This window comes from Nanorana parkeri, unplaced genomic scaffold (assembly GCF_000935625.1).
Source record: "Nanorana parkeri isolate BGI_ZX_2015 unplaced genomic scaffold, ASM93562v1 scaffold206, whole genome shotgun sequence".
NCBI lineage: Eukaryota > Metazoa > Chordata > Amphibia > Anura > Dicroglossidae > Nanorana > Nanorana parkeri.
In genome coordinates this window covers 897,720-919,603 of record NW_017306474.1, presented here as the reverse complement: position 1 = coordinate 919,603, position 21,884 = coordinate 897,720, and the positions used below count along the sequence as shown (strand labels likewise).

At 41.2% G+C, this 21,884-nt stretch overlaps 1 protein-coding gene across 2 annotated transcripts in view; it reads right to left on the bottom strand.

Annotated features, from left to right (window-relative positions):
- Positions 1-21,884, bottom strand: part of SMC5 (structural maintenance of chromosomes 5) — a 67,870-nt gene that overhangs the window by 37,084 nt on the left and 8,902 nt on the right. For both annotated transcript variants that reach the window (XM_018555644.1, XM_018555643.1), the window contains exons 5-16: positions 21,188-21,322; positions 19,949-20,089; positions 17,478-17,639; positions 15,780-15,851; positions 15,155-15,410; positions 13,399-13,553; positions 12,653-12,766; positions 10,158-10,252; positions 8,940-9,072; positions 6,897-7,070; positions 4,906-5,075; positions 2,692-2,815 (exon numbers count right to left, since the gene is read on the bottom strand). In XM_018555644.1, coding sequence (XP_018411146.1) covers positions 2,692-2,815; positions 4,906-5,075; positions 6,897-7,070; positions 8,940-9,072; positions 10,158-10,252; positions 12,653-12,766; positions 13,399-13,553; positions 15,155-15,410; positions 15,780-15,851; positions 17,478-17,639; positions 19,949-20,089; positions 21,188-21,322 — 1,731 coding nt within the window. The remainder of the gene's footprint in view (positions 1-2,691; positions 2,816-4,905; positions 5,076-6,896; positions 7,071-8,939; positions 9,073-10,157; positions 10,253-12,652; positions 12,767-13,398; positions 13,554-15,154; positions 15,411-15,779; positions 15,852-17,477; positions 17,640-19,948; positions 20,090-21,187; positions 21,323-21,884) is intronic.

The following is a 21,884-nucleotide window of genomic DNA, read 5'->3' as shown; positions in this document are numbered from 1 at the left end:
ACACATAGTACTATGTGTCCCCAGTTATGAATGAACAGGCTGTGATTTACATCATAGCCTGTTCATTCAAGAATTTATGAATGGGGACTAGCACTCACTACAAAGGCTCCTCCCCATTCATAAATTAATGATAGTAAGATATTTTTACTATCATTAGTTCGTGAATGAATGAGAAGCCTCTGTACTGAGTGCTTCCCATTCATTGAGTGCTGGGGCTGCAGAAAAAGAAATTGAGGACTCTTATGTCCTCCATTTTTTTTGTATTTCAAAAGGGAAATGTCAGGGGTCTATTTAGACCCCAGATATTTTGCCGCAGCCCCCCCCCAACAGTAAAAAAAAAAAAAGTGTACAAAAAAACTAATAAAAAAAAAAGCACAACCCCTCCCTCCCCCCACATAACATACACATATTGAGGTGTACGCCATGCACAGGAGAACGGAGCCGCTGTCATCCTGTCAGTTTCCAAATGACAGCGGCTCTGTGCGTGGCCGAGCGGGGGATCGATAAGTATCATTGATATTTGCCGATCCTCTGTGCAGCACAAACACCGGAGTGATCGTGTGATCACTCCAGTGTTTGTAAATAACTGGGGACACATAGGGGGTTATTCACAAAGCTGTCGAAGGCAGCCGAGTGAATAACCGACCCGAAGTTAAGTGAGCCGAACGCCGTTTGGCTATTCACTTCAGGCGTGTACAGCTGATTTCAGCCGTACACCGACTGAAATCAGCCGTACAACGGCTTGCTGCGGCTGGGTTCGGGTCGGCCGAAGGAGTTTGACTCAGCTAATTCAACATCTGGATCGGCTTAGCCGAACTTTAGTCAGGCTACTCGTTGCTGTTCGGCCTATTCTCATAGGGGCCAAACAGCAGTGAGTGAATAGCCGAATGCCGCCGAGCGCCATTCGGGTCAGCTATTCTGCTCGGTACCTCTGTGATACGAGCAGAATAGAAAAAACAGAAAAAAAAAGGAGGAAATGATTGGGCGGAGCTAGCAGTGACAGCTAGCTCCGCCCAACTGTTTTCTATTGGACGAGACCGGCTGTCATTACAATGAGAGCTTATCAGAGTTCACAGCCTGTTCATTCATGAATTTCTGGATGGGGAGTAGCACTCACATTGGAGGCTTCTCCCCATTCATAAACTGCTTGATAGTAAATATCTTATTGTCAGCAGTTTCTGAATGGAATGTGAAGCCTCTGTACTGAGTGCTTCCCATTCATTGAATGCTGAGGCTGCAGAAAAAGAAATTGCGGATTTGGTGTCCTCAATTTCTATTTAAATTTTTTGCAAATCGCACTGCACTGGAACCCTCAGCATTGCGCTACCGAGCATTCCAGTGCGAGCAATCACACTGTGGGTGGGAGGCGCCTTGGGGTGCCATTGAAATGAATGGCACTGCAACACACCTCCCACAGCAGAATGTCAGGCTGAAACCAAAAATTACCTTTTTCTCACCTTTTTATAATTTTTTTTTTTTTTTTTTAACAATTGCATTGTGAGCATATTGTGCTTGAAAAGCTTCAGCCAGGGAATGACTGCTGCCAGTGGCAAGATTCCACAGATGGCAGCTAAATGTAAACACAGCAGGTAGTGGACAAATACAATAGCCAATAGCAGGCTGGCTATTGCACCCGTCCTCTGCTTGCTGTGCCCTGGAGGAGAGCGCTAGGGGATCCAACAAATCGATCATGAGAATAGTTCACAACTATTCTCATGATCGATTCGTTAGTTGCAGCCCTAGAAAACAGATGTAGTAACAGCTATAACCAGGGCTTGAAAAATTTTAGGCTGTCTGACCAGTCAGTCAAAAATTTCACCAGTCAGCATGACCGGACTAGAGCCTTGAAATTTACAGGGATTGAAAATTAACTCGTCCTCGACGAGAGGACCCAGGTGCCGGACGAGTCGCAGCGCGCGCCGGTTTAAATAATAACCAGCGCGCGCTGTGTCCGGCTTCTGACAACAAGACGCTGGGCCGCCAGCTGGCTCCGCCCCTATCCACCAGCGAGAATGCAGTGTGGAATGCAGGGCCTTTCCTGTTAACCAGCGGTGGCGGAAGTGTGCACTCAAGTCACAGCCAATGTCATCCGGCTCATGCGCGCAACGTGAGACAGCGCGCACTGGTTAGCAGTTAAACCGGCGTGCGCTGTGACTCGTCAGCACCGGCGTCCTCTCGCCTAATTAATTTTCAGACCCTGGCAATAGCAATTTAGAGACTTTGCTTTGACTCTACAAATTTAAGATTTATTAGTCACCCCCAGGTAAATAAGTTTTGGTTCATAAACTGAATATGAAAGAATTTCTCACAAATTTTTCCACAAAATGTCCCATATATAAAATGTAATGATGTTGAAGTAAAATCTCCCAAATTCTGAACATATACACATTGGTGAAAAGGAAAAATAAGCAGTCTATTGAAAATATATTATTTTTTTTGCAGTTTCCTAAAAAATGTTGATGTTTTCGGTGTGCCCAAAATACCAATTAACCTACAAACATGTTTTGAGGCTCTTGGAGAAACCTAAACGAATCCAGAAAACAATTAAACACCATGCAGGTAATATCAAAAGTGGGAGAACGGCCTGAGCACAAGGCAAGAAAGCTAGCCACCATTCCTAATGCTAAATTCAGGTCATTTACTAACATTAAAGTATATGTAAACCCAATTGCTAAAAACTCATAAGCTTACCGTAATTAAGTGGGTAAATTCGGTAACAAGTTTTACTTTCTGGAGGTTAATTTCTCTCATCTTGGCATTTGCTTGTTCTTCAGCTTCTTCCAAATTAATATTTTCTATTTCCAACTGTTTCAAGCTAAAAACAATGCAGAAAAAGTTTGGAGAATAAATGTTACCCTTTATTGGGCAACTCAGGTTGTTTGAGATTACTAAAATCATTTGACAAAATGATACAAGACTCTACCAAAGCAAAATCAAATGAAAATAAACACTGAGTGTCCTAGCAAATAATTACACATTTCCCCACCCCATTCAGCTATTGACCAGGAGATTTCCCAGCCGCGTGTACACAAAGTGACAGGGAATGCTGACAGCCATTGGTTGCCAAGACAACTTCAGCCTCACAGCCAGCAGCCTCTTAGCAACCAATGAAGTGGCTAAGTGGCCTGATGAAGTGCCAAGAGACTAGTTCCCCATGAGGCCTCTCTGCTGCTTATTGGATAGCCAATAGTAGGCTAATTATTAGCTGCAAAATCCGCCCAATGTCAATTACTGACTTAGGTGTACTAAGGACAGAGGGTCAGTATGGACCGGCCTCAGTGCGCCTCTGCACCGCTAATGGCAGTGCTTGCGCCAAACTCAAGCACCCTTTTCTAACGAATCTGGGGCACGCACCAACATTTGTTGTGCGTATGCACAACAGGAGTGTGGTATTCACCGTTTATGAATTCCCCCATTGTATCTTTACCTAGAAGGAAATATTTTAAATGACAGAGTTACAAAAATTAGTACATATATATACACATATGAAAATACATATTAGCAACTCACAAGTAAACATTAGAGAATACAAAATATCCTGATTAGAGACCATGAAGAAAAAAAAAAAAAAAAAATCTGGAATAGACTGGCACTCCCAAGAACACAGCTTGTACAAAGCTGCCATTTTCAAGAGAAAAAAACTCCAACTGTAGGTGGCAAGTACAATAGTAGTTGGTCACATTCATTTGTACTTTTCTTGACGTTTTTCACTGCTTAACTAAGCAGCTTCCTCCATTCTAGTTAGTGTCAGGAACATCCTCGGGTAATTACAGACACATAGGGCCACTTTCCCCATGGAATGTGTCATTGCAGATACTAATTGTCCATCGCCATGAAGAAAGGTGTGTTAATAAATCAATTCAAACCTTGAGCCATGTAACACAAACCACCTGTCGCATACGTCTTGACGCCATGAGATGGGATTATGTAAATTGAAACATAGCTGTTCCCCAATCTTAAACTGGCCATAGATCATGTGAATTTCAGGCGGTTCTTTAGGAACCGGCTGGAATTTGCACACTCTGGGCCATTGACAGCACCCATCCCTCAATCAGTTTATCAAAGGAGCCGGTTCGAAAATCTTTGAACAAACGCAGCCAATCAGCTGCCTGCTCTTTTTGGGTATTCTGACAGTGGCCACAGGCCGTTGTCAGAATACAAAACAAACAGCGGGGATTCCTCGATCAACGCTTGTAAGGATTGAAGGAGGAAACTGTTGTCTGCTTTTTTGTTTATCCCGAGGGTTGAACGAAAAAAAAAATAGAACATTGTATGGCCAGCTTTACACCTCTCATACTGATCTTGGATAATCAACATCTGCCTTGGCCGGTGTGCGTGTGGCTATAAATGATGGTTCCTGACACTCATTGGAACTGAGGAAGCTACCTAAATAAGCAGCAACATGTCCTCAACATTACAAACAAGTCCAGTAAAATGTGACTGACTACTGCTAGCTATACCATGACTTGTATAAATGAAAACGTTCACTCTAGCTACAGAGTTGGTGCCCTGGACCTGACTGATCAAAGTAGGTGTATGCTATAAAAACTTTAAATAGCCAATTATGAGTTGTTAATATTTTACAGATTTTATGTAATAAACTGGTGGATTTTTCTGAATGTCTGCTTTCCTTATCTTCTAGCGAGAATTCAGAATTAATTTCATCATCCGAGTGAAAATCTCACTAAACTAATGTGCTCCACCGATTACGAAATGTTGCAGGACATAGTAAAATGTTTCTGAAGTCAATATATTACAGTGATGCACTAAATTACCCAATTGTTTGCTCACATTCACTCAACAGAGCAGCACATTTGATTTGTGGGAAAATGATGCAGCACTGTAGGAAGATGAAGTGTACATTGACATTAATTTGCAACAAGTTAAACTTTGTTAACCACTTACCTATCAAATTTGGTGCCAATTCTCTGTTCTAGCTGTCGCTTTTTGGTTTTCATGTCCACAATTTCTTTTTTTCGTAACCTTAGTTCATTGTCTCTTTTGTCTAGCAACTTTTGACCATCAGTTAGTTGATGCATCCGAGCGTCTAACACAGAGCATCTTTTCTCAATCTCCTAAAATTACCATCACAAGTTGGAGGGAGGGGGTTTCACCAAAAATACCCAGATGAGGGGGGGGGGGGGGGGGGGGGGGAGGAACTTTTAATAGCGGTAGCATACACACCATATAAACAAACATGGACTTAAGTATTAAAGTGGGATTTTATCATGTTTATTAGTATAGCAGCAAATAGTCTCATCAACAAATAAATGTACAGTTTTCATACAGCTTACAAGCATGGAGAGATCAGAGCAATGGTGACATCTGCAGGCAATATATGAATACACATCCACACATTCCAGTCCACCAAGAGTCACCTACCCAATCTCCGACTTTAAAGGCTATGAATTTAAGCGATTATGCCTGTGTTTCTGGTTTTACCCTAAACAAACTGTGCCACACATCTCATTCCACTTTTCTCTTCTATGCCATCCTCACTGCACCATGCCATCCCCAGCTGTAACCTATTTACTAGCAAGACTCTCGCTGTTTTGTTACTGTACGTTTCTCCTCACTCTGTGAAATGCAGCCCCCTAATCCTTTCCTCATCAACTTGTTGTGCAAGCAAATACCTCAGTCACCCAGTCAATTCCTGTCACTTCAATAGCTTATTTCCAGTGTAAAGGTGACACTGGGGGTCTTTTGGACCCCCAGCATCACCTTAAAGGAGTACCTGTCAGCACCATCTGCTATCACATGGGGGGGGCTTGTAAGCCCTCCCTAATTTTCAGGCCTAAAATGTGGAATATAACATGGGTACAAAAAAAATGAAAAAAAGGCCTCAGTCATGAAGGGGTTAAACACATACAATGAAAGCAGCAATTCAATTTTTTTAAGTTATGCCATGTAATTGGGAACATATAACAAACATAAAATACCGTATTTTGCGGTCCATAACACGCACCTGACCATAAGACGCGTGTAGTTCCTGACAGCCGAGACAAGTGGCGCTGTGATTACAGCGCCACGGTCTCAGTGATCACACAGAGCAGACGGAGAACGGACAGGATCGCCGCTGCTCCTTTCATACACGTGATCTAATCAGTTAGTCTATACATTTAGCTCCGCTTGTCAGGAGCAGGGCTAAATGTACAAAAAGACTACTCGCCTGGCGCCCGAAACTGCATGTCCCAGGCGTCGGGCGATAGGGATCCCCCCCCGTGTACACATTCGCTACATAAGACGCACAGACATTTTTGCCCACCTTTTGGGAGGAAAAAAGTACGTCTTAAGGAGCGAAAAATACGATGTTATGCCAATTTTGCTGCAAAAGTGGAACTACACTTAAAATTATTTTGGCACTTACTCATCCCTCCTGATGTTAAACTTCATGCCTTGCAACTTAAAAATGAAATGCCAGCCCCTCAGTGGCCTGCAGAAGTACCGATATTGGACATCTGCAATGAAGGCAATTAGTGCCCACTTGGCGAAACTGTGTGGTCCTGTTTACAGCCTAGGCCTAGGATCCAAGGGATTTATATAATGAATAAACAATTTACATGCAGGCATGACAAAATGCATACACTTTAGAAGTTGTCTAACCTTAGAAGCCATTTAGACACTATAGGAGTGCTTTAAGACCGTTACACAGCTTCCTCATCTTGTTTGAACACAATTGTTTTTATACATAGCAACTACCATAGCACTGCACTAAAGTATTAAATGTTTCCTCAGCCAAAGACCACTGGTTCAATGCTTCTGTATGGAGTCCACAATCAAGAAATTCTAGCAGATCATTTAGATAATGTTATTTAAAAGGTGCAACAATTTAGTTGCAAAATGCCATACTTTCTAGACAGACTGCCACTTGACACTACATAATCTCTGTTCTTTACCTTATATTGTTCAAGAACCTGTCTCCTCTCCTCCGGATCCACAGTGACTGTGAGTAACCTGGGATCCCTCAAAGGATTGTTACTTGAGATTACATTGTTAGTATACGCAGATACCTTTGTGGAGTATTTTTCTTCTGCTGTGTACAACTGCCGGAGTTTGGTCTCTTTAATCACCTAAATAATTGAGGACAAATGCAATGAAAAGGGAGAATTAGAAACATACATGATATCATTTTCATAAGATGTTTTTTGTGAAAGAGTTTTTAACAAGGTTCGTTGGTGAAGGTTTGCCTTTAAAGGTTTTAGGATATTGCAAAATCATAAACATATTAAATGAAGGTAGAATAAATTTGGACAATTATTTTTCCTACATACAGCTAACGTCCTATACAGAAATCCTATAGGCAGAAACTACGACTGTGAATTTCTTTCCTCCTTATTGGATTTACCAACAGCAAGTGGACTACACAGAAGAGCTGGGTTGTCAATTGTGAATGTTACTAGTAGCTCACTAGTAGCTATAGTGTACAATCGACGCCTTCTCCATGAGGCTTATTTGAGAATCTGAGTTATAACTGTGCAATCCTTTACTTATTATCAAAGATTTCTGTTTGCTTGTTTAGCTTTAACTATGTTATAGGAGAGTGATTAATTGAACCAGGTGACCCCTTGAGGTCTGTAAAGTTTTCGGACTCATGCAGCTCATGCTTGCCAGTGTGCTAGAATGCAAAGCAAAATCTGGCCTGGTTTCATACTGGCCACTTCAGGAAGCCATGGGAATGTGTTAAATTGAATTCCTGCATGCCGTGACAGTTGGAGAGAGTATCATGATGAAATATGCAAGATTAGGATGTTTTCTAAATCCCTGCTCACACCAAGGTATTTTGTCAATCAAAGCTATGTGCGGCAGAACGCGCAACGAATCCCATTCGCTTATCTTGAGCACGACAACACTCAAGACAACTGCAAGTGCAACTGAAGCCAATTAAGAAAAAAAAAAAAGACTTGAAGGGATTAGAACACCCGTCAGATTTTTATTGTTGCCTGTGCCTTGCGTTTCCGTGCGGCCGATCGCATTGCGGCCGAAGGGCGTGGCTTCGGTGTCATTCACTTAAACACACCGCCACACCCCCTCCCACCCCACAACTGAGCCGGTCGCAATGCGACCCAGTGCGTTCTGGCCACAATAGTGCCAAAACGCACTGAGGATGGGGAACGCACAGTGCGTTCCAGAGCGGTCAGACTCTGGAACGCACTGTATTGCACTCAGGGTCGATCACCCGAACGCGTGGCACATTAATGCCTGCGTTCCGGTCTAGTGCGATCTGCAAAAATGCTGCAAGCACTAATTTTGCAGATTGCACTGAACCGGAACGCAGGCACTAATGTGCCACGCGTTCAGGTGAAGGCGATTGCAATATGGGTGGGGGGGCATGGCTATGATGACATTAACTTCAATGCATCACCACGCCCTTTCCCGCACCTGAATGCAGATAATGCCTGAATCAAAGAATGCAATGTTTTAGGACGGTGTAGGGTTTGTTTACACAAGTTACAGTACAGTGCGTTCCAGCGGCATTAGCTGCCGGAACGCACTGTATCGCATGGTAAACTCCACCTGCGTTCTGGGCTGGGAGGGGCCGTGGCGGTGAATTCAAGTCACCAAAACGCGGAAACCACAATGCCTGCATTCCGGTCCAATGCGATCTGAAAAAATAGCGGATGCAGCATTTTTTCCGATCGCACTGGACCAGAACACAGGAATGTGCCACGTGTTGGTGCAAGCGAACGCACTGCGGGCATGGGGGCATGGCTGGGGTGCCATTGACTTCAGAACAAAGGAGGGAGGTAGATCGATGGTAGATATCATTGGGCTCCTCATTTAAAAAGTAGATCTCAATACAAAAAATTGTGGGCACCCCTGGTGTAGAACATTTGACAGGATTTAAAAAACAGAGCTATTACTGCTAAAATAAGTCAAATAAAGTATTTTAATTGTACTGTACATTTCAAGAACCTTGAATGTCATTTCTCACCACTTACTTTTTCTATCACATGTCGAGTCTTTTCTGTTCCTACAGGAACTTCGTGCACGTGATACTGGAAGACTAAATAATTCATCACTGGCTGAGGAGCATCAAACAGCTCTCTCAAGTAAGAGAAGAAACCATATTGTCTGCAAGAAGAATGACAAAGCATCGATTTTATAGTTTGTGAAACTATCTTAACCCCAGTGAAAAAAGCTAAATTTGCCATTAGGGAGAGTAGGCATGTATCTATAGGCGGGGTGGTGTATTCCCTGTTTTGTTATTGGCACATCATCACTAAGAATACACTAATCTATTATATTTTTAATTAGCCATTGTCCCAGTATCCCAAGTCAAGTTAGGGTGTGGTCAAAAAGAGGTGATTCAAGCTGAGCTTATTACATTGGGTGCATGCAAGCTCCAGAGTGGTGGCAGTCTGACAGGATAACCCTCTTACGACTGAACCAAAACTAGCAAAAGCAGAGGGTAAGGGAAAAGGATTCTTTGTTACTATAGGGAACACAGACACATTGATGACAAACTCCTGACAAACCTGCACCCAATTTGATCTTTTGACACATGTGCTCCAAGATGGAGACTCTCATAGTTTAGAGTTCGGACCGCACTATATAGGAGGTGCCTTGGCGCGGCTTTCACATTTTCTGCAGAAGACGTGTATCTAAACCTCTGTTTTTAACCTTAGCAGTGAGACAAGTTTTTTTGCATGCTGGCTGGTGAGTGTGCTGGGAAACTTTTTGCTGTTACATTGATGAACAAGGTGCATGAAAAATGGAGGAACTGCGCATCAGGCAATTGTGATAGTATAAAAGGTAGACCATGCCAGTTTACAATATCAAAGACAAAGCCCTCTCCAAACATAACAATAATTCAGTAAAGTGGAAGCGTTTAGTGCATTTTTTGTAACAGTTTAGAAATGCACACTGTGTAATGCACAATTATTTATCATTCAAATGTGTGATCACCATTTTGTGGTTGTACAGTCTTGTACAGTTGTGGGTAATAATTTTGTACAGATCTATTGTTATTACACTTCTATACAAAACTAGGTCTGGGTGAGCATCATGCCTTCAGTTAAAGCAATATGTTTCACATGAAAGAGAACATCCAGGGTGGGTAGTGGTAAAGAAAAAGTTTTTAGCTCCCATTTTATAACTAGAATAACACGCATAGTAGAACACTGTGCTATGTGAAGAACAAAAGGACGACAGCTTACTCCAACTCAGTGATTGGCTTTAATGGCTTTTGGTCTGCAATGTGTTCTGCAGGTGAACATACAGCGTTTACCCTTAATCTTTTAGTGTCACGGACCTGAAAAAAAATATACATAAATAGTAAATGGCAATACAGAAATGATCACAGATGAACATATACACAGAATGCCATAGTAGGTTTTAATGAAGTCTACAGCAAACCTCTCAGTGAACTGTTTTCCAGCAACACAGTTGTTTAAAGTTAGCATCCAAACACTTAGTCAAAGTATTAGAATTATGCAGGATTACTTATGAAAAATAAAAATATACCGCTCCTAATCCTCTTTTGCTCATACTATGCAGGTGTGCTAAAAAAGTATGCAAACTATTTACATAAAGATATTTAAAACAGGAAAGTAATCCTTAAAACTACAGGTATGGCCATAACTGAACCACGCAAGCAGAATTAATCAGGATAACCCTTTCGCAGCCACGGACGTACCTAGTACGTCATTGGCAGAACGGCCCTGTAAACAGATTCAACCACCAGAACTCTGTTTACCTTTGTAAAGCCGGCTTTACAATAGAAGCATTTCTGGCAGCTCATCTCCTGCCAGATCGCTTCTAAGGGCCGGCAAAGTGCCCACCCCCCCGTGTTTCCTGGGCTCCGCTGCTCCTCCTGCAGGCCCGGGACTGGCATTTCGGATGGCGGCGGGAAGCTGGGAAGGAGAGAGTCGAACTTTCAGTCACAGATCTCTTCCCCGCTCTATGAGACCGGGGGTGACGCGGATTGCATCATGTCCGGTCCCTGAGCAGTATTCAATTTGCACTTCAATTGCTTATTTAAAGTGGAAAGGTGATACTAGGGGTCTTTTGGACCCCTGGTATCATCTTAAAGAGGACCTGTCACTGCCAATATGCTATCACATGGGGGACTTGTAAGCCCTGCCTATGCGATAGCAGGTAAAACATTATAGAATAAAATGTAAAAATGTAAAATGTTTTAAAGTCCCCCGCGAGCGCATTCACGCAAACATGCATTAGGAGCGCCTACGTACGAAAACATCAAACGCGCATATCATCCACATGATGGTTATCGTCGCGCATGCAGAGAGCAATAATTTTAGGGCCAATATTTATGCGCATCTCTAAATTGATGACCTGTAGGGGCTTTTAAAGCGTCTATGGACTTTTGTTGAATTTTGTCGCCATTTCACGGACGCACGCAATTTTTAACCTGGGCATGTTAGGTATCCATTTGCTCATTGGAACCTCCTCTATTATTAGTCTACGGGGTGTTGGCATTCAGAAAATATATACTGTTTTGGTGGTTTGAAGTATTTTTCAGACCTAAATGTGGATTACATCATGTGTGCAAAAAAACTGAGAAAAAAAAAAAAGGGAAGGGCCTTGGCAGCAAAAGGTTTCATGCATAAGCGCACATTTATCCCTGTGGATCCTCTATAGGAATATATACAGAGTACGTTTAAAGCCTAATCGCCAGGAAAAAAAAAATCTCCCCTTGCAGTGGGGCTGCCCCCACACTGCAAGGATTAACTGCTCATTTAAAAAGGAGAACTATGGGGTTAGGACAACTATGTGGAAAAGCCCTAAGGGTAACGTGAGGACACAAACTAGTGTCCTCCCGTCACCCAAAGCTCAGTATACCGCGAGCTATACTGAGACGTGGCAGCCAGGACGGATCCCGACTTTACTGTTGAGATCCACCCAGCTGCAGGATTGACAGCTGGCTCTGCCTATCTAGAGGCAGAGCCAGCTGTACCCGCCCTCTCCCCCGTCCGTTCCGCCAGTTAGCGCTGGAGGATCGGAGCGGGGAGGGGGGGAATCCCTGCAGTGAGCCGTGAGTGACAGTCACGGCTCTCTGTAGGGATAGATCGAGAAGTGAGCGAGCGACGGTATGTGTTCACTCACTTCCCGAACTATTGAGCCGACCTGTGACACTTTCATTGTCACAGGTTGGCTAGAACTATGAGGATGAGTGATTTTCAGTCTCATATTTCTCTTTTAGCTCTAAGGTAGTTGTGTAAAATGACTAACTTACCTGATCCCAGCTTCTCTACGCTCCAACGCCAGGACCCACATCCTTTCCCTCCCGCTGTGCCCATATCCGTGCATCATATGTGAGGATACAATTAGCTGTAGCGCAGCAGCGACTGCCAGGGAAGCAGGGATCAGGTAAGTGAAAGGCCTTTACACAGCTACCCTAGATAGACTCTTGCACTGCAAGGGGACTTATTTTTTATTTCCCTGAGGATAGTCTTTAAGATAGAGGGCGCAAGATGTTCTGCTGACAGCAAAACCCTGAGTTTTATCAAAACAGGAAGTGGGAGGAAGATCTAACTAGCAAGAAGCTGCTAGCTAGATGAAACAGCGGAACCACAAAAGAAAAACCTGTCACTAATAAATCAAATACTGCGGTTTAAACTGGGCTGTGTATGAAAATATATAGCATCAACAAAGAACCTAAAAAAAAAAAATCCACACCCCCACAACTCACCTCTTTCAAAAATACCTCCATGTCCTCTTGGCTTTCAAACACGAAGGCTTTCATGTCATTTAATGAAATGTGATTTTCCACATATTTTGCATACTTATTATTTTTGACATTAATCTGCGAAGAGAAGAAAAAAACAAAATAGTGAATTAACAACTGCAAAAATTATTGTTTAGAGCATGTAAAAAACTAAAAATAAATTTAAAAAAAAAGCAGCTTGGTACCTTGTGAACACTGTGATGACCAATCATGTGTGTGCATTGTTGATTACAACAGAGCAGTGAAAGAAATCATAGCAATTTATGAATTGGGAATGAATTAACTGCTCAGCAGCAGCTTGTGCATCCATTTCCAAAACATTGAGGCAAAAAATTAGATCCACTTGAGGGGTCTATTTTACAAAAAAATGGTTATTTGGGGGCGGGGTTGTCTTGGCATTTTTTTTTATTTTAAACAGAAAGTAAAAGGTTTTTATATTAAATAAAAACATGTTTTTTTATTTTTTTAACTAAAAGAAAGATCCGTTTAAAAAAATTCTGTCAAAAACTCATTTGAGTACAGTGTTGCATGACCAATAAACTGTCAAACTATTAAAGTGCTGAAAACGATACAAAATGACCTTGTAATAAAGGGGTATTACACTCAAGTGGTTAAGGGTTTTTCTTGAATCCCAGCAAGCTTGGTAGCTTTTTCTCATACATGGCAAGCATAATGAAGCATATAACAAACATTTTCTGAAATAGACCCACCTCTAACATAATGGGAAAACAGACACGTTTCTTAAACTGATTTTTATTTTCTTTAAGCCAAACAACTGCATTGTAAGTGTCTGCAAATTTCTTTTGCAAGTTTTGTTCTTTTAGATTGAGTAAATTATCATACTGCTTAAGTCGATTAGCTTTGTCTGTGAAAAATAAAGACAAAAATGAACATAAACAACTACACCAATACACTAAACAAACAACACTATAGTCAATGAATAGGCAATGTTAAGCATTGAAAGCATCAGAGATTTGTAGCTTCCTGAACCCTGTTTTAGCAGAATAAAGGATTACGTTCCATATGTTGGCCGGTTGCGGTCATCCAATTTTACGTCTAAACTTTACTCTCAGTAGCCAGCTGTCTTTGCAGACAGGAATGGAGAGGTATTGTTTGTTTGCTGTTACAAACACTCCAACAGTATACTGGCATAAAATTATTTCTCAGAAACAAAAACCTTAGTCTTTGGACATGTGATACTTGCACTTGGAGAAGTTGCTCCCCCCCAGGTGTGGTTCACTCCTGATATAGCACTAGCCAAGTGAGCGATCTTATTATTAAGCAAAGGATATAGGAAGTAAAGTTTTTGTTTCCCACCTATCTTCATGTTGAAGATTTTTCAATTTCAAAATAATATAGGACAAGCATTACATTAGTTGGTAATGTTTGTCCTATGTTATTATTCAGGAGGTATTAAATGTTTCTCGCATTCAAAAAAAAAAGAAACAAAAAAAAAAAAAAAGGGGAAACTGAGTACACAGAAAACATACAAAACATTGAAAAAAATCAGCCAGTGCCTACGATAGAAAATGTTTTTAGTTTAATAAAAAAAAACTGTATTTAGAAAGACCAATTTTTAAAGCTGAACTCCAGATATAACTTCGTATGCATACTCCCCATCCCTCAGTCTTCTCCAATATGGTAGACAGTTGCGTCATTAATATGAGGCAAGACACACAGGATGATGCTTCTATAACTTATATTTTCTAACAATTAGGTGGCCAAGCATGCAAAGTCATGTATGTCTGTCACTGTGATCATGCTTTTTCAATCCCAACATGTGCAGCAATGCAAGTCCATTGCCGACATATTGCCCTAGCAAATCCCTGCTGTAGTGATACAAGCAGTATGGTGGCATATGTCCCCGCATCCTCGATAGCGTATGATCTCTGAAGGCTGCGTCCATGCTTATACTAAATACCGTTACTATATTGTGGGGTCAGAAATATGGCGGCAAGATCCCATGCATGTCGGAGAAGGAGGACATGTCATAAGCAGAATAAAAACAGCTGTAAGAAATTTGGCGAGTGTACTCCCAGCAGCCCACTCCCACTACTCCCACTAGAGCCCCCAACCCTGCCAGCACCCTCTCCATTAGTCACCACCCCACCGAAGTTCAAAACTCCCCAACCTCACCCTTTCCACAGATCAGAACACCCCACCTTGGTCTAACCACTGCACCAGAACAACCGCCACTCTGACTTTGTCTGTGCAGCAACCCTGCATGGCCAACCAACCCGACCCCACCACAGGTTTCCCTACACCCACTTTCACCAGTCTGACAACACAGCAGCCAAATTCAAGGAAGAGTTTGGGAAGTGTACTCCTCCAAACCAAAAGGAGTACATCGCTAGAACATGTAAAACTGCTGTTATGTGCCTAAAAGAAGAAAGAAAACAGAAAGCAAAAAAGAAAATAATGGTCATGTTTAGCACATAAATATAGAAATAACTATTCCAAAGTCACCTATCTTTTCTTTTTCTCCATTTCTCCTCTCCATACGCAAGTCACTCATTTCATTTTCAGCATTGGCTTTTTCTTCCTGTATATGAGCTAGTTCGCGACCAATATCATCCATCTCCTGCTGAAATTCTTCTACGTTTCCCACAGATCTTAGCTCATTTCGCCAATCTTCAATCATCTTACGCATATTAACAATTTTTTTCTGTCGGTCTTGTTCTTCATCTTTCTTCATTCTCAACTTCTGTTGGATATCTTCTATCTGTTTCAAAATATTAAAGACAAGTCACATTGGCCAATAACAAGATAATGTAATCATAAGCCATTTTAAATACTACGTTATGTAAAATGGAACTTAGGACTAAACAAGAAAAGGCAAAACACTGTGTTGTAAATATCTGGCCTTATTCCCAAACTGGGAAAATAAAAACAAAGCACAAAGCTCTATTAAGTAAAACAGCAACTAAGGTACATATGCACACACAGCAGAAAGGTAGTAAAAACAAGCTAGTACATCAATATGTGAGCCAGATAGAATTATGTTGACCATTCTAGAAGTAGGAAAGCAACAGGGGATGTGACTGCCTTAATTATCACTCGATACTTAAAAGGCATGGTTCAAATTACAGACCTGCTTTTCTTTCCTTTCCAAAACTTCCTGGTTCTGTTTACACTTCTGTGAAGTTTCACGAATTTCAGTCACCTTTTAAAAAGGTAAAGAATAAAAAATCCTGTTATGTTTTATAATAAACTCTAAATACACCTAAATGATGAATGTTTTTAGTTGTAAGGCATTCAGAAAGTAGTCACGTATTTTCACCAAACTGTAAACTTCTTAAATCAACCTATTTTCTGAGTGTAAGTGATCGATTTGATATCTTACTGATTGTACTGTGAAACAGCCACGGAGACAAAGTCTGGCCATATACTGTACCATAGAGGGAATCTTCCAGCAATTTTCAGTCGGACTCCTTTGACAGAAGCCGATTGCAAAAAAAAAAAAACTTTGTCGAACGGAGTAGTGCCAGTACAGCCGCCCACAGCTCGAATTTTGGAGTCAGTGTATGGCAATCTAAAGAGCTCCAGATTAGCAAGGACAGTTGCTGCAAAATTTGCAATTTTAACTTTAGGCTGAGACTAAGATTTCACTTAAACCAACACACACAAGTCCTTAGTTAATGCCCTTAACAGTCAGTGCATCTGAGAAGTAGGCATGTTCAAAGGCAATATTTACTGTATACTGTTTAGGTTAAAAAGACTGACCATATTTATTCCTTCCTCTTCAAAGGATCAGTCAACCACAAGGTGTCTATTCACTGTATTAGCCTAAAACTTCTCCTCTGAATGCCTCTCTACTTTATGCTTTTTTCAGCAAAGGTAAGCAGCAATTTTATTTTTTGAAGTTATGCTAGGTGAATAAGAACATCCTAATGTGAATATACTACGTAAAGCACAACTAAACCTGCTTTGTGTTTTGGCAGAAGAGACATTTACCAAAACACTTTCCCCCCATTTTAGTAACTTTCTGTGCACACTGCACCACGCATGTGCCCATCAGTGCACAGTCCGATTATATTCTTGGCATGCTGAGAATTGAGCTAGATGCCGAAGTAACTTCTGCGTCAAGGAGTGTGTGCCACAATCTGCAAATATGATGTGTATACGTGCGGATTATGGCCTTGCAGAAAGAGTGTTCATTTCATTTAGTTATACATAGCCAATGTCTGAGCAAGAAAAATTGTGTCTTTCAGTATATTCCACAGAAACCAGATCAAGATAACATTTCTAAAATGTTAGCCTTTGCAAAATTGTCTCTCTTATCTCTGTTTGTGTCTTCTGGTTATTTACTTTACAAATCCCCCACCCCCTCCAGGGTGTCTCTTGATCCTTACCATCATGAGTAGTCTTGTATACGTGCATGATTTTCATTGGTTTATGCTCTGCCACCCCCCTTTTAGTTTCACATACAACCTTTCATTTTAACAATAAACCTTTGAATATAGAGTGAATACACTATTTGTTGTGACTCTTTTATTCCGAATCCCAAGTACTTGTTTGAAGACGACAGCTCGATCCAATCCCGGGAAAACTTAAGGAGCTAAGTTCTACCAGGAGACGTGGGTTTAAGGCCCACTACTGAGGGCTTGAGGCCCTGCAGTGTAGCTGCATCCTAAGGGATCCTAACACTTGCAGATTATGGCAAAAGCTCACCACCTCCAGGAACCTGCGCTCTACCACTTTATGCGACACTCTGTAATGCAATTACCAACCAAGCTTCCTAGTACCCCTATCAACTCGTATGCTTTAGTATTGGCACGTCAGCACTTACTTTCTCTTTAATTTTGCCATCAATTTGCTTGTGCTGCTTATCATACTGCTGGACTTTTTGGGCAAGAGGCTCTTGAGATTCTTGTTTTTTTCTAAGTTCTTCCTTTAACTTCTCACGTTTTTGTTTCACCTCTTCATGTTGTTGACGACAACTTTCATATTCCTGATGACAAAAACATAACGTGAAGTTTAACTCCTAAAACATACCACTATATAATGACATTTGTTTAAAACGTTGACGTATAAAAAAACATGCATTATTGGGGTATGGAAAGTTTAGTTTTTTTACTTTTGTTTTGTTATGGATAGAAGGACGGAAGAACTTTACCCATATCGTTAAAATAACAACAAACACACCTTTAGAAATGTTTAGTACTGACAATCTACAAACGCATACTTCTAGATAATTGCAGGCTTTGTATTCTTTGCATACCTTATTTCTCTTTTCTTCCCCAGTCTTCTGACAGTGGCATGTTAACTAAGGGCAGGTTACTAGCTCTTTTACTTCCTGGATTTCTGGCACGTGACTAGACTTGTTACCATGCACATCTCAGGGGAGGAAAATGCCTTTCCCTGAGATCTTATGAGATTACAGATGAGGAATGCTCTGCTGATATAACCTTCCCAGGATGCAACGCTTTGCCACATTACATCATTTGTGCCAGAAGTGGACCAGGAAGTAGATGAACTTTATTTGTAAGTAAATGAAAAACAAGTTTGTTTAACTGGTGAATGTAAGATGATTTTAAATCAGCATGCAGAGCTGCATGCTGCTATGATTTTTATTGAAAGGGGCCGCTTTATGAGCCTCGTCAGGTTTGTTTTTGCTATATGTGTCCCATCTGGGTGATTTGCCTTCAATTCCTGGCCCAGAGGCACAGCAGCATGTAACAGAAGATCTCTCTGAAGTGATAGTTCTCCACAACAGGTTTTCCCATTAGAAAATTTGCCCTCACGTTCTGTTCTTGTAACAACTCAATAATGTTAGATTTCTAATCACGTTCTGTACAGGAACAGTGGTCACCAGGAACAAGAGTGCGAGCAATTCTACCAAACAGGGACACAGACAACAATACAAAAAAAAAAAAAAAAAAAAAAAAAAAAAAAACGTGACAGAGGTTCTAACCTTTTCACATTCTAACCAGTTTTAGACTTACCTGTAACTCTAATTTCAGTAATCTTCCAGGACAGCATGTTTGACAAAGGTTCCACCCACTAAGACAGGAAATACGTCACCAGGTCAAAGTTTAAAAGGACGTCCTAAGGATGTTCTCATTTTAAATCACACAAAACAAAAAAGACAGGGAACACTGCTCTCCTTGAAGGCTACTGGAAACAGTGTTACCAGTATGTCTAACAACGCGGTGGTGTGAATGGTGTCCATCTGTGAAAAGGCACATTGCCTTGTCTTGTTTTGGGGCAGTGCAGGAGAAAACAGCCAGCACATCCTCAACGTATCTGGTGTGAATGGGCCCCTAAACAACACAAGAAGCGATTCCAACAACTGTTTCCTGGGACTACCGGCTACCAAGGGAGCTTTCAACTGTGTAAGACAGAATTCCATATTTCTGACTACACAAATAGTAGAGAAGACGTGCATGTCATTCAAAACAGTAAAATCCCATGCTCGCTTATGAATAACATTCTTCTCGTCTATCGCATCTTTCAGAATGACCAGAATGGATCGATGTACAAGGGAAATCGATTCCAAGTTATTTCCAGCTCCAGCTCAGCCCACTCCTCAAGCATGGAATCACACATTTTGTTTACTAGAAAAACCTTTGTCATTCTTCTGTAGGCCCAGTTAAATCTGCTCTTGCCTTTACAGAACTTTCGCCTCCTAAATCTCCAAAGTCGCATAAATAGCTTTGAGCAGGTCATCAACATCCTCCACAGAAGCTTAACCCTGGAAGCTCTGGAGGATCATCATTGTAGCCATCTTCTGCCTGATAAGAACCAGGTTCCCTGGACTAGCCCTCCACCACCCTAGGAAACGTCCACTTGTGATGTTGAGCCTTCATAATTAAAAGAACTGAAATCCAATGAATGAAAGGGGCCAGGGACAGTAGTCTGGGGAGGAAAGTGCTAGAAGATATTGGAAACCATGCAGCCATGAAATAAGGGGAGCTCTATATGACTCGCTGCAGGATTCTAACAGAGTGTGAGAAGCTCTGTTTGCAGTGAAATCAGAGTAAACAATATCAGTACAAAGAGAGGAGCCTATACAGCTGTGCAGAACTGAAGGTATGGCTGGACTTCAGCTTTGATAAACGTTTCTTTAATCAAAACTATAAAATATAGCAGAGTCCTAAAAATAAATTACACCAGCAGGCAACTCTGTATATATAACAAATATATAATTTTAGGCAAAACCGATATTTTTTAATTCAAGGCTCTATTTAAATTTACCCACAGATAAATACAGTTATTCTGAATTTTATGAATAGCATCCAAAATAAAAGGGAATCTTACCACCCAAGGTCGTTTCCTCTCCAGCATCTTGATTTTATCAAGGTGACGCTTCCTTTCATAATACCTCTCAACATCCTGCCTGTAGCGTTCATTTGATTGCTTCAGTTTTTCTAAGACATCTTCTCCACCTTTACAACTATTCTGATAAAATTAAAACAACATTTGCACAAGTCACTAAGAGCTACTGAAATCACCACAACTTCTAACATTGTTTATTCTATCAAAAAAGATAAATCGCACGGATACAGAACCAGGAAAGTAAACAATTAAGCCCCGTTCACATGTAGCGACTTATCGCACGATTTCCGCCGCCATATCGTGCATTTTTGACGCGCGATATCACGAGAAGTCGCCGGCTAATGATAGTCAATGGAGCTGTCTTAGCTCCATGTCACGCGTCGGGGTCGCAAGTCGCTTCTACCGGACACTTTTTCCGGCGGATTTTGCTTTTTTTCTATGGAGCTCGACGGAGGTCGCGCTACCGTCGCTGGAACGTCGCGCTATCCCGGCCGCTGCAAAGGTATGTCGCTACATGTGAATGGGGCCTTAAACTTCCTTTTTGGTCCCTGAATGAGCCAAATCCTCATTTGTGTCTCACACACTCCCCCTCCCAGATACTTCAGCTCACAGTGGGATATTTTCAGTAACAGATGTAGTGCTGCGAGTCCAAAAGAGCAGTGGGCAGGACTAGGTGTGACGGGGTGCTTATTGACAAGCTACAGGCTTGTGAATAAGCAGTGGCAATGCTGACCGGCCATACTCCAGCTACATTTATTTACCCAACTATAGCGCTAACAAGTATAGCCTACGTGAGTGTGGCAACTGTTTTCTAAATTCAGGAACAGTGCAGCTGTGTTGCCACACCATCACAGGAAGTTGCATTAGGTGGACTTTTCTAGCAGGATTAACAGATATTTGTGGGACTTTGCAGGGAGACTAAGAAAAACTATAGCACATATTTTTTTTTTTTTAAGGAAGACATTGGTTCTACTTTAAATAAGACCCCACCAGTGTTAAATAGTTGCAATGGTTAAACAACAAACTGTCACTTTTGTTGAACAGCTTGGTCTGCATGTAGAGGTGGAGAAAATGTGCTGTGAATAGAAGGCATGTGAAATAAAAGAAAATGTTCATTACTATTGCCTAACGTGCTTTAATTGAGGGTTCACAAGACAGGGCTACAAATTTGGTATGTGTCATTTACATCTACATAAGATATGTAATATGCTCAAAGAGTACCTCAAGTTCTTTTTCCTTTTCTCTGCAGTTTTTTAGCTCACAGTGGAATCGGTGCATTTCTGGAGGTCCAATGGATTTCTCAGTTGCTTCTAACAGCTCAGTTTTAGATAATTTGGCAAACTCACCAACTTTATCCTAAAAAGTGTTTCAACATTGATAAATATTCACAACTAATCAAGCATATAGAACAGCCACATACTAATTAAAGACATATCTAGAAAAATTGAATTATTAATCAAAGGGTTAAGAGAAATGTATACACAGAAATCCATTTACCTACTTTTTCCTCAAAGAGGCAAAAAGAATAACCAGCCAACCTGACTGATATGGCCAATTTGTGCAGATATATAATGCACAAGGTAAGTATTTGTCATCAAAAAATAAAGTTGTTGTTTTTTCTTGTCCATGGAGGGACTCAGGAATCAAAATACATCCTAATTATACTGCCACCTACAGGAGGATCGGACACTAGCAAACAGAAAGATTGTAAGCCAGCGCTGTTAAACCCCTCCTCTACCCATAATACCTCAAAGTCTTGATAAAGCTCTAGAAGCCGGATGTCTTCTGTTCAGCTATGCTAAGAAAATTCTGATCACATTTTGCTAGTCTTCTTTTCTTTGATTTTTGCCATTGGATTCTTCTTCCATCATCATTATTATTCAAGATTTCTCACTACACTGCTGGCTGAGCTGGTCTT